The 13,249-nt window shown below is 32.9% G+C and overlaps 1 protein-coding gene across 1 annotated transcript; it reads right to left on the bottom strand.

Annotated features, from left to right (window-relative positions):
* Positions 1 to 621: 621 nt before the first annotated feature.
* LOC117921976 (exocyst complex component EXO70A1-like) lies at positions 622 to 2,716 on the bottom strand. The gene has a single exon (XM_034839924.1). It carries the CDS (start codon positions 2,691 to 2,693, stop codon positions 678 to 680), a length of 2,016 nt encoding a protein of 671 aa, XP_034695815.1. The 5' UTR covers positions 2,694 to 2,716; the 3' UTR covers positions 622 to 677.
* Between the last annotated feature and the right edge of the window lie 10,533 nt (positions 2,717 to 13,249).

Here is a 13,249-nt window from a genome sequence, read left to right as displayed (position 1 = left end):
TTGACTTTTTACTGAAAGCAATTTGTTTTCAAAATTTAAGTTATTTGTTTTTTCTAATTTTTCATGACTTATTATAAATTTTTTACTGAATAAAAAAAGTCAAAATATGTAGTTTTTTCTAAATAGAAAAAATAACATATTGGTTTTTCTTTATTTTTTAATACTTAATAGAAATAAAATACTACAAAAATAAACAATTTAATATTTAACACTATTAAGCATTAAGGTTCTATTTACAATTAAGTAAAAAACCAAACATCACCTAAATCCCTCCCCAAGTCTTCCTTTGCCCCTTAAGCATTCATGTTTCCACCATCCTCAAATTTATGTGTTGCTTTTGAGACTTCCCTACATGATGCTCTTTGTTCTCTCTATATTGCATTTTTCAATCACTAGTACTCAAAAGTAGGCTTAGTATATATTTAGGTTAAAGAATACTAAATGACACTCAAATGGTATATAAAATCTTTCTTTTGAGCGTAGAAAGATAATTTCGAGTGCTAATCACATCCCTTAACCTAAATATTGCAAGTCCGAGAAAATATCATAGCATACACTCCAATCCCCTCATTAATTCATTACTTTTCCACACAATTCTCTTATAAGCAAATTAGATCAAGATTATAAGAAGTAAGGAGTCCCTCATGGTTAATGAGAGACAAAAACAGGATACATAATCATGCTACAACAGTAGTAGAGGGAAACCGACTGGTGACAATCTCACTCATTTTATCAATGGAATGCCTGGTATTAGTGCTATAACGCTTCCCCTTCTTTGACTGAAACATTGAGCTCAGCATATTCACCAAACCCTCTTCAGAGTAAATTTTCACATTCTTAATGCCATCTTGTTCAATAAAATGCCCATATTTCTGAATGTAGCTCCTATATACAGGCACAATGGCATCAACCACAAGCTGGCATATCCTCTTCCTGAGGTTTTCGTCGGCCACGTCCCAGTTCGATTGCTTCTTATAGGTTCCATCCAAGGCCTCATTGAATGCCTTCAGCTTCTTCTTCACCAGACTGCAGGCCATGGCCCTTCCACCTGAGAACAAGGTCTCATCCTCATGGCCTAAAAGGCCTGGAAGCATTCCCCAACTCTCCCTCAAGTAGATCGACGCGTAATAGTCCTTGTACTTTTTGTGTTCTCTCAACTGAGAGTCACCTATGAGGTTCCCAAGGCTTGTCCCCTTGAGGGCCTTGTACAAGTGACAGTGATTATTCATCAAGAAAATGTAGGACAGTGAGGTGTCCTCATAGGCCTTGGACCAGGCATCCAGGTTCCGCTGAACTGCCTCCACAATGTTGCAGACCTCCTTCCTCAAGAGTTCCCCTTGAAATTTTTGGTGTTTCCAGTTCTGGTGAATCTCCAGAACCTGTATCATGGTTGGCCTGTAATCATCCTGGAGCAGCTGGTTACAGTAGTCAACGACGAAGCTCACCAGACTTGGAACACTGCCATTGGAAGGAGGAGAAGTCCCCTTATGAGCCTCCACCTGCGGCAAAAGCTCCCAAAATATCTCACAAGCACCATCGATCACCCTCTTGATGAGATGCCTGGTTGGGATTCGAATTTCAATGCAAGATTTTCCCCCGAACAGGCGGTTGAAATCCAATCTCAGTTCATTCAAAGTATGGAAGATTTTCAATAGTTTAAAGAGCTTGACTGCATCTTTCTTACTCTCTGTGACAGTGTTCCCAAACTGAATGAAAGCCAGAAATCCGGACTGGATAGCAATCCTTGCAAAGCAATCCATTGAAACATCCAACCCGATCTTCTCAAAAACGTCGTTGCAGAGCTGGTACTCGAGCTCCAGCAGATTCTTCACAGCATACTCTAAATGCTTGCTCCACAGATCTATGGAACTCTCCATGTTCTGAAAATTATCGAACTCGAAGATAGATATCTCGAGGTAGTCCAAACCAAGAGCTTCTAAGCATGCTGTAACATTTGAACTACGAATATCAATATAAGTAGAAATGCAGTTTTCAAGTCTATTATTGGCACTCAACCTCTCAATAATGGCCTGCAACTTCTGAATAACAAAAACCGGTAAAGATGATGGAGCAACAATGGAAGATGACGAGGAAATGATGGGAAGAGGAACACCATTTTCTCCCAAAAGCCGTCTGTATTCGGTTTCCAGCTTGTCGTATGCAGCACTGAGAAGCCCTCCATCGAGACGGGCACGTTCTTCGCTCGCCTGCAACTCCCTGAGGATGTTCAAAGATTTAGTCACATTGGAGAGGTACCGGTGATCATCGGTGACGCCATTATCTTTCAAGAACTCAACCACATCCTCCAACCACCTTATTGCCAATCCACAATTCTCAGCCAGAAACCTCAAGGCCTCCTCCAGCCTTTTAACGACTAAGAGGTACCCATAGAGGTCTGAAGTCGGGTCAGACGAAAGCGACTTCTCCAGCCCATGGATGGCATCAAACACCTTCAGAACTGCAGCAGCAGGGCCAACTGCGCGGCTGATATGGCCCCCAACTGCAGCAAGACTACATTTCTGTGCCCGAAGAGGCCGAACCGCAGCTTCCAATGATGACAGTCTTTGCTTAATCTCTTCCAACCTGGGGCCGGTTTTCTCCAGGGCAGAAGCTACAGTTCTTGATTTCTCTAGGCTTGTTTTCAAAAACATCCTTGCAGCTAGCAGATTCTGAAAGCTGTCTACCTCAGCCATTGCCTGAAAGCTTTGAACACTCACTGGAGTTTTAGCTTTGGAACATATTGAAAATGAAGCGAGCTAAATATTGTAAGTGGGTTTATTGAATGTGTGAAAGAAACCATAATCTTCAGTTTCTTTCTCCACCAAACTCACCAAAACAAGTAGAAAGAAGAGTACCAGATTCAAACCAAACACGACTCTCAAAATTACCAAGAATCTCACTCAATCTCAACCACCATAGTCCAAAATCCAAGAATACATTCCACCACCCAAAAAACAAAGGTGTGATAAAATTCCAGCCCAGCCCAGCTCAAGCCCAATTTGGCTTGAGCCCAGTTATAATGAAACTTTGGGCCCATGGCTGGGCCTTGGCCTGGTCATGAGTTTTCTGACCTTTGGAGGCATCTGCCATTGACATTTAAAAACTAAAACACCAACTATGCCAATTCTAAGGTGTGTTCTTTGGGTGACCTCAAAAAGGTATGGATACTTTTGGTGAAGAGATTGGACTGGATATACTCACTCAAATGAATAAAACAAAGGAATTTTTTTACTAAATATAACCTTTGTTTTAAAATATTTTCCAAAATTTTTTATAATAAAAAATAAAAATAAAAAAAGCCATTTACTATTATAAATGTATATGATATATCGCGAATGACAATACTATTACCATGTTTATAATCTTATCATATTGCTATTACCCTTAACCTATAAATAAGGATTCATAAATTAATAAAGAAAAACCGAACACTTAAATTATCTTCTCATCCTATTTTCTTCACCTTCTTCTTTTTAAATTTTTGTGTTTATTTTATAATACATTATTAGTATGATACTATGGGTTGAAAAAGAGAACAATTTATCTACAAGAATTTTTATACATACGAAGTCTTATTTTCTTCAAATACTTTTATTTCAAAATATAGATGAAAAGCAGTATGTCATTGTATTCCGCTTTTATTCTTATAATTTTATTTCTTTTATCTCATAATTAGAAGCTATGTAAGTCATATTTTATATAATTAAACTAGAAGCTTGTAATTGTTGATATTTTAATTTTGTAGTAGCCAAAAGCGATATAGAAATTTTTTCATAATAAGAAGTCATAAAGACAATCCCTATGACAATTACTTCATAATTAGACGACATCCACACAATTTCTAATTCTTTTATATAACCAAAAGTTATATAAAATAAAACTATCAATTAATAATTTTATAGCTAGAAGTTGTAGAGACAATTTTTAATTATGTTGTATAACCAAAAGTTATATCACAGCCTAATTTTTATTTTTTTTGTAATTGTTACAATTTTTTAATTATTTTATGTTATTATAACATCACTCAAATTTTAGTAATTTACGATCTAAAGTTACTTAGAAAACGTTAGTAAATTAATAAATGTTAAAACTCATATAGCTAGAATCTATATAAAAAATATCATAAACTTAAATTATACATAGTGAGAAGCTATATAATTATTATTATTCATAACAAAAAATTATGAAAATGAGAAAAGTAATATTCTTCATACTAGTTAGAGGATATGCCAAGGTTGTAAATATGTATTTTCTTATCGTCGGAAGCTATAAAGAATATAATTGTTAATTAACAATTTTATAAAATTTTATGAAATTTATGCAACCAAAAGTTATAAGAAAAATATTTTATAGTCTAAAATTATGCAATTATTAGTTTTACATCTTGTTGTAATAAAATTAAATAAAAATATTTTATAGTTTGAAATTAAATAACAAAGATGTGAATAACATTTATATATGTTGGCAGATCAGAGGGTGGTCGCGTCCATCAACTCCTCTTGTGTTCATCGTGGGCGCTTGGGTGAATGCACTATAAGGTTAGGGTATGTGCATTTCCTAATAGTAATTGCTTTTAGGAGAGTTAGTAGCGCCTCAGGTCCTACAAATGGTATCAGAGTCGAGGTCACGGGTTCGAACCCCAAGGGTATCGTTGGGGGGGAGATTGTTGGCGAATCGGAGGTTGACCACATCCATCAACTCCCTTTATATTCGTCTTGGGCGCTTAGGGTATGCGCATTTCCTAATAACAATTGTTTTTAGAAGAATTGGTAGCTCCTAAGATCCTATAATATATTATCAAAAATTAATATTTTATATATCAAACTATACAAAACAAGTAAATAATCGATAAATTTTTGAATTCTTAATATTAGAAGCTATATAGAGCTATTGGTAGAAATATTTGCCTATAGAAATGGAATTTTGGGTTATACGGAAGAATAATCTTTCATGTAACTCATTTTTTATAAATGTAACCTCTTTCGCTTCGGAACTTGAAAAGTAACTCATTTTTTTTTTATAAATATCTTTTAATATTTCACTTATTCACACATAAATTATTTTAAAAAAAATATATTTTTTCAAGAAAAAAGTGATGATATATATATATATATATATATATATATATCAAAAATAGGTTTTTTAAAATTAAAAAAAAAAAATGAATGATTAGATTTACAAATTGAGAATATTTTTATCCCTTTTAATCAATACCACTTTTGCATGAGTGTTTCCTATGATTTTTGTTTCACAAAAGTTATAGGTCCACCACAACAAAGCAAAGGCCATCATTGAAGTTGCTCCTCCTAGGAATAAGTAGACTTGCATTGCTTCATTGACTCATTCAATTCCCTAAGAAAGTTCATAGAAAATGATTCAAGGAAAATTTATGCGTTCTTATCACTCCTAAGACTGAAAAGGACAAGGATGAATTTGTATGGGAGAAATGTCATTAGCGTGCCTTCCACCGAATTCAGCCTCTAACTTAAGTCGTATATTTCAGTCTTCTAACTTAAGATAATAATGCAAAAGAAAAAAAAAAAAAAAAAACAATGGCTTATTATTTAAGCCGGTGGATGACTTTGAGGTAGAGAACAATTATCACCCGTAGAAAAAAATCGTCTCTAGCACTCTTTCTTAACTATTAAGCTTAAAATACTACAACAGTTTAGAAGACTAACTCATATCAAATTTACTATCAATATGTTCAATCTACATCATCTCCAACTCAAGGTTAGATTGAAAACCATTGACCTACGTCAAACCCATCCACGATTCAAGTTCCCATTGATTCTTATAGATTATTAAATAAAATAATTATTTTAAGGTTTATGTTGTATCAACCATGTTATCAAATAAAATGGTAAAAAATAATCGTCTCAAAATCTTAAAATATGTTAGTTTGATTTAATATAAATAATAATTTATGAACTCAAATTTCAATGTTCCAAAATATTTTAATCAAACAAAAACGATAAACCTATTATTTTGACATAATTCAAAAATGATAAATCATAGTATGAGATAATTTAAAAGTGAGAAATGCTCGACCCACACTAACCCTAATATTTTCGAGTTGATTTTTGTTAACCCAAAACCCATCATAATATATTCAAATCTTGCATTTGTAAACTTGAACCTCGGGTTGGGAAGAATGGTTGCTACCTTAAATTCCCTTGATATAACCTATTTTAAACTTTTTAGATTAAAAGGGAAAACGAAAATGATTAATCATAATGTTTTAAATATTTCAATCTCGTTACATTTTATCTTAATTTTCTTTTTTCTTTTTCTTTTTTTATCTTTACCATATAATTTTATTATATGTATATTATAGACCACATTTGGTTAATCTGTCGAACAAGGAAAAGAAAGAAAGAAAGAAAATAATAAATAAATAAACAAAGAAGGAAGAAGAGACAAAATTGAGTCTTGTGAAGCCACAATTTCCTTAAAACAAATTCATTTTCTCCACTAGTGCTTTGAGAATTGCAAGACATCTGTCTCCCAAGATAAAACAGTTTTCGAGTGACAACAATAGCACCTTGTAGCCATTCCCGATGAACTGAACTATATTTGGCTCTATCACAACGGAAGAAAGAAAGAAAGGTTTGATGATTTTGACGCCAAAATTCAAAACCTTAACCCCGAAAGAGAGTATGAGTCTCTCTTTATATAGACTTCTAAAGAGGAGAAATAGACCGTTAACCTTCAAGAAGCCAAAACATTTTGTTTTCTTGAGGCTTTTAAGATTCTGGAAAAAGGGTTAAATGCATTCATCGATTCAATGCATTCATGGGTTAAATTCATTCACCCAATCAAAGTATTTGCTCAATTTTCCAATAATTCCCCACATGAATGAAATTAACAACTAAAAACACAACAAACTTTATGATACAGTTCAACAGTTGAAACTTGTAAGGAGAGGTAGGTGTTACCTTTTGAACCTTCCCTTATGGAAATATATTTACTCTACTAACTAAATAGTAGACACAATATCCTTGAATTGTTTTGTCATATGTGAGGACGATGACATATCTTACACAGGAATCTTCCTAACACATTCAGTTCTTACTATTATGTTCATTTTGGCCATGAACATATGCCTGGTTTAGTAAGAGTTTAATAAGAATTGTGCCATATTCAATTCCCTTAGAAACAACCCCACTTTACTCTTACATAGGTGATATCTTAATTAAGAGTAACCCGGATTACCCTGCTCAGATTTCTGACGCATAAGGATCATTAAAAGCATAGCTTACCCTTTCTTCTTATGGGTATTACTATTTCATGATAGGAATGAACAAGAGAAGAACTCCACGATGATTTAACACAGCTTTTATAGTTTAGTTGTCTCTTTTAAACCTAGATCTTGGGATCTTCAGTCAACTAGGTTGGGTATCCATTGTATCAACTTATTCTTTTATGGGCTTGAGTCTCATTCCCCTTGATGACTTTACAACTAACTCTCTATTTAACCCTTTAGTTAGTGGATCCGCAATATTATCCCTAAATTTTACATAGTCCATAGAGATAACCCCAGTTGAGAGTAGTTGTCTAATGGTATTATGTCTACGACAAATATGTCTAGGCTTACCATTATACATATTGCTCTATGCTCTACCAATTGTAGATTGACTATCACAATGCATGCAAATTGGAGGCACAGGCTTTGGCCACCTTGTAATATCCTCTAGGAAGTGGCGTAACCATTCAACCTCTTCTCCACGTTTGTCTAGTGTTACAAATTCATTTTCTATTGTGGATCGGGCAATAACCATTTGTTTCGAGGATTTCCATGACACTGTTGCATCTCCTAGTGTAAACACATAACCACTAGTGGATTTTGAGTCTTTAACATTAGATATCCAATTTGCATCATTGTATCCTTCAAGTACAACTAGATATCTCGTATAGTGCAACCCATAATCACGAGTAAACAATAATTACTTTAGGGCCTGTTTGGTTCCTGTTTTCAAGAATTGTTTTCTATTCTTGAAAACAAAAAACACAAAAAAATTGTTTGGGGGAAGGAGGGGCGTTTTTGTTTTTTGTGTTTTCTGTGTTCTCAAAAACCACTTTTTTGAAAACAATAAAAAGATGTTGTCCTTGTTTTTTCACTGTTCAAATAATAGATTGTTTTTCGTGTTTTCTCTTCCTTCTTTTTTGTGTTTTCTTAACTATTTTTATGTTTTCACAAAGGTGAGCTCCACCCAACCACCGCACCCTCACCCGCAAACCTTTTTTTCTTCCTTAAATTATTGAAATTAATATACTTACACATGGTAACTAAGTCATTCTTTGTTTAAGAAAATTATAACTAATGTAAAATTTTCAAAATGGAATAATTTTTTTTTTTCAATTTAAATGAATTATGCAGATGAAATTTATTTATATATTTATAATATCAAGTTAATGAAAGAAAACACTTTATTAATTAAAAAAATAACTTTCAAACATGTTTTTTATTTTACTTATTCTAAAAAAAGTTTTAATTAACTCAACCAAACATGTTTTTTTTTTTTTTTTGAGAACAAAAACTGTTTTCCAGAATTCAGTTCCCAAACACAATTTTTTTTTTTTTTTTTTTCTGAAAACACAAAAAATTGTTCTTAAAAATTGTTCTCAAAAATTGTTTTCCAGAACAATTTTCAAAAATAGCAACCAAACAAGCCCTTAGTATTCTTATAATTCCTTAGCAATGTTTGGTTCTAGGATTACTTGTGTATCTACTCAGTTTACTAACTGCATAGGCTATGTTTAGTCTTATACAACTCATTAAGTAGATAAGACTGCTTATTACTCTAGAGTAGTCTATTTGAGAAACACTCTCACCTTTATTCTTGGTCAAATATAGAGTTACATCTACTGGTGTTCTGCCTACTCCAGAATTATCTTTATCAAACTTTCCAAGAATATTGTCTACATAATGTGATTGACTTAAGATAAGTCCATTTGATGTTCTTATGATTTTTATTCCTAATATTACATCATCAAGTCTCATGTCTTTCATGTCAAATCTTGAATTTAACATGGTCTTTGTAGATGTGGTCATCTTATCATCACTACCAACAATAAGCATGTTGTCTACATACAAACATACAATGATATAACGACACTCAGTATCTTTGACATAAATACACTTTTCATATTATCAAATTTCTCATGTCATTGTTTTGGTGCTTGTTTTAAGCCATACAAAGATTTCACCAATTTACACACTTTCTTTTCTTGTCCTAGACCAAAAAAAAAAAAAAAAAACCTTCTGGTTGCTCCACATAGATTTCTCCATCTAAATCTCCATTTAAAAAGGTTGTTTTTACATCCATTTGATGTACTTCAAGATTTCTCAATGTAGCAATTGCAAGTACCATCAAAATGGAATTTATTCTTTTCACAAGAGAATACGTGTTGAAATAATCTAGGCCTTTAGTTTGTCTATAGCCTTCAGTTTGTTTGTAGCCTTTGATTAAAAGTCTTGCTTTATACTTGTCAATTGACCCATCTGCTTTCATCTTTCTTTTGAAAATCCACTTGGAACTTAAAGGTTTATAATATGGTGGAAGATCCACTAGTTCCCAAGTATGATCTTGCAATATGGAATCGATTTCACTCTTAAATGCCTCTTGCCACATAAGACTTTCTGTAGAGTTCACTACCTCTTTAAAAGTCCAAGGTTTGCCTTCAAGCATATAAGTGAGAAAATCTAAACCAAAATATTTCTCTATCCTAACCCTTTTGCTACGTCTAGGTTCTACCTCAACTTCTTTATTTTGATCCTAACTATTTTCATTAATAGTCTCAAGCATTCATTTTGATGAACTTAACTCTTCTTTAGATTTACACAAAAATACATCTTCAAAAAACGATGCATTCCTTGATTCCATTATCGTGTTCTTGTGAATATCTAGAATGTTCGATTCATAAACAAGAATCCGATAAGCATTACTGTTATGTGCATAACCAATGAAAATGCAATCAATAGTCTTAGGTCCTATTTTCACCTTTTTAAGTGGAGGAACTGCCACTTTAGCAAGACATCTACACATTCGAAAGTAGTTATAGGAAGGCTTTCTTCCTTTCCAAAACTCATATGAAGTCTTTTATGCTTTCTTTTTAGGTACCTTATTTAAAAGGTAATTAGCAATCAAAATGGCTTCTCCCCACATGTTTTGTGGCAATATAGAACTAATTAACATTACATTCATCATTTCCTTCAATGTATGATTCTTTCGCTCAGCCACTCCAATGGACTGAGGCAAATAAGGTACTGTGGTTTCATGTATAATCCCATATTGAGCACAGATGTTAACAAATGGCGAGTCATACTCACCACCTCGGTCACTTCTTAGCACCTTAATTTTCTTGTTGTGTTGATTCTCATTTTTATAGAGAATAAATTTCTCTAAAGTTTCGTCCTTGCTTCTTAGCAAATACGCGTAACAGTATTTGGTTATATCATCAACAAAAGTAATAAAATATTTATTACCACCTCTTATTTGTACAAATTTCAAATCACATATGTCACTGTGAATTAAGCCAAGGGGTCTAGTGTTTCTTTCAACACTTTGAAAAGATGACCTTGTTAGTTTTGCCTCAACACAAGTTTCACACTTATGCTTGGAAATTTGGAATGTTGGCATATGATTTAAGTTAATTAATCTACATAATGTATCATAATTAACATGTCCTAATCTACCATGCCAGAGATTGGAAGACTCAAGTATTAAGTAGAAGAACTAGCTTTATTCATATTTGACTTAATAATAGTCATTACATTGAGTTTCCACATTCCATCACTCATATACCCCTTTCCAACTTACATTCCACTCATGGACAAAATAAATTTGTTTGACTCAAACACCAACCGAAATCCATGATTACTCAACAATGAATTGGACACCAAGCTCTTGCAGATTTGAGGTATATATAAAACATTAGTTAGAGTCAACTCCTTCTTGGAAGTCATTTTCAAGATTACTTTGTCTTGACCTTTGATCTTAGAAGTGGTAGAGTTCCCCATGAACACTTTTTCCCCATTCTCAATTGGTTAAAAAATGGCGAACATTTTCTTATCAAAGCATACATGGCGAGTAGCACCAGTATCAATCCACCATTCCTTTGGGTTAGATCCCACCAAGTTCACCTCAAAGACTACAGTTGTGAGATTAATGTCAAAAACGTCTTTATTGATGTCGTTGATCACATTAGCTTCCTTGGGTTTGTTCTTTTTGGGCAGTCTACAATCAACAGATTTGTGACCTTGCTTTCCACAATTGAAGCACTTTCCTTCAAACTTCGCCTTCTTGGAGATCCCTCATTTAGGTCCCAACTTAGATCCTTTCCATTTATTATTGTTCTTCCTTGCCTTGGAACTATGACCATGTTCCACAAAATTAGCCTTGGCCTCATTCAAAGTGTTTGCCCCTTTCTTTTCAGATATTCTATTATCTTGTTCAATGTGAAGTCTAATAATCAGATCCTCAATGCTCATTTCCTTTCTTTTATGCTTGAGGTAATTCTTAAAATCTTTCCAAGCAGGAGATAATTTCTCAATTATAGTTGTCACTTGGAAAGTTTTGCTCAAAATCACTCCCTCAGTATGTATCTCATGCAAGATTACTTGAAGTTCCTGGACTTGACTTACCATAGTTTTGGAATGTACCATTTTATAGTCGAGGAAGCGGCTTATGACAAATTTCTTAGCCCCAACATCCTCAGTTTTATATTTCCGGTCTAGAGACTCCCATAACTCCTTAGTTGTTTTCTTGTCAGAGTAAACATTGTACAAAGAATCAACTAACCCATTCATGACATAATTTCTACATAGGAAGTCAGTATGTTTCCAAGCATCCACAACACTGATACTTGGATGTTGAGCTCATCTTTTTAGAGCTTAGGAGCATTCTCAGTCAAGAATCTTACGAGATTCAGAGTGGTTAAATAGAATAACATCTTTTGCTGCCATCTTTTAAAACTGTAGACCACACTACCTATAGTTTGTGTTTAAGACTGTAGACCACATCTGGTTAATCCGTCAGACAAGGAAAAGAGAGAAAGAAAGAAAATAATAAATAAATAAATGAACAAAGAAGGAAGAAGAGACAAAATCAAGTCTTATGAAACCACGATCTCCTTAAAACATATTTGCCTCCTCTACTGGTGCTTTGAGAATTGCAAGGCGTTTATTTCCCAAGATAAACAGTTTTTGAGTGGCAGCAACAACACCTTTGCAGCCACTCCCAATGAGCTAAATTGTGTCCAACTCTATCACAACAGAAAAAGGAAATGAAGGTTTGATGATTGTAATGCCAGAATTCAAAAACTTAACCCCTAAAGAGAGTCTAAGTCTCTCTTTATATAGACTTTTAAATGGGAGAAAGAGACTCTTAACATTCAAGAAGCCAAAATGTTTTGGCTTCTTAAGGGTTTTAGGATTTTGGAAAAAGGGTTTAATGCATTCACCCATTCAATGTATTCTATGGTTAAATTCATTCACCCATCAAAGTATTTGCTCAATTTTCCAACATATACAATATAAGCAAAGTGAATATACATATACTCATTTGCTTAGCTTAAATAGATGATGGTATAAATGTTATTAATTTTATTTTTAAAAACTATATTAAATACTTTGAAAGAAATAAATCTTATGAAAAATATATTTTCAAAAGTTAAAAGTCTGTTTGATAATTGTTTTCTAAAACAATTATGAAAAATAGTTTTTTAGAACAGTTTTTGAAAATCGTTCTCTAATTTTTGTAGAACAAAAGTATATTCAGAAACCCAAAATGTTTTTAACCTATTTTTAATATTTTAAAATATGTTTTAAAAATAATTTTTATATCTAATATTTTATTTTTAATTATTCTACATATTTGTATAATTATTTTTTAAAACAACCACAAAAAATAAGTGAAAATAATATAAAATAACTAAAAGATGTTTTCTGATAAAATAGTTATTGGTTTCTAAATATGTTTTCTGTGTTTTTTATTTTGAAAAACATAAAACAATTCTAAAAACCAATTTTCGAGCTTCCCTAAATGATTTTTTGAACTAAAACTTTCATATGTTACTATCGACTTACATGATAGATTTGTGAAAAAAAAAAAAAACCCGCAATAATTTGATAAACTTTTGTTATTCTAAACAATATTTTTTTTACCAAAATACCCTCAACTAGGATATTGCAATAAATGGGGTGAGAAGTCCTCCTTTTGGCTCCATACTCTTCACCCTGACGCCA

The sequence above is a fragment of the Vitis riparia genome, chromosome 9 (genome assembly GCF_004353265.1).
Source record: "Vitis riparia cultivar Riparia Gloire de Montpellier isolate 1030 chromosome 9, EGFV_Vit.rip_1.0, whole genome shotgun sequence".
NCBI lineage: Eukaryota > Viridiplantae > Streptophyta > Magnoliopsida > Vitales > Vitaceae > Vitis > Vitis riparia.
Note: the sequence above shows the minus strand (reverse complement) of the source record. Positions and strands in the feature narration are given on the sequence as shown.

Bases quoted from the DNA above. Each gene is read 5' to 3' on its own strand.
- LOC117921976 (XM_034839924.1), bottom strand. From the start codon at position 2,693: ATGGCTGAGGTAGACAGCTTTCAGAATCTGCTAGCTGCAAGGATGTTT.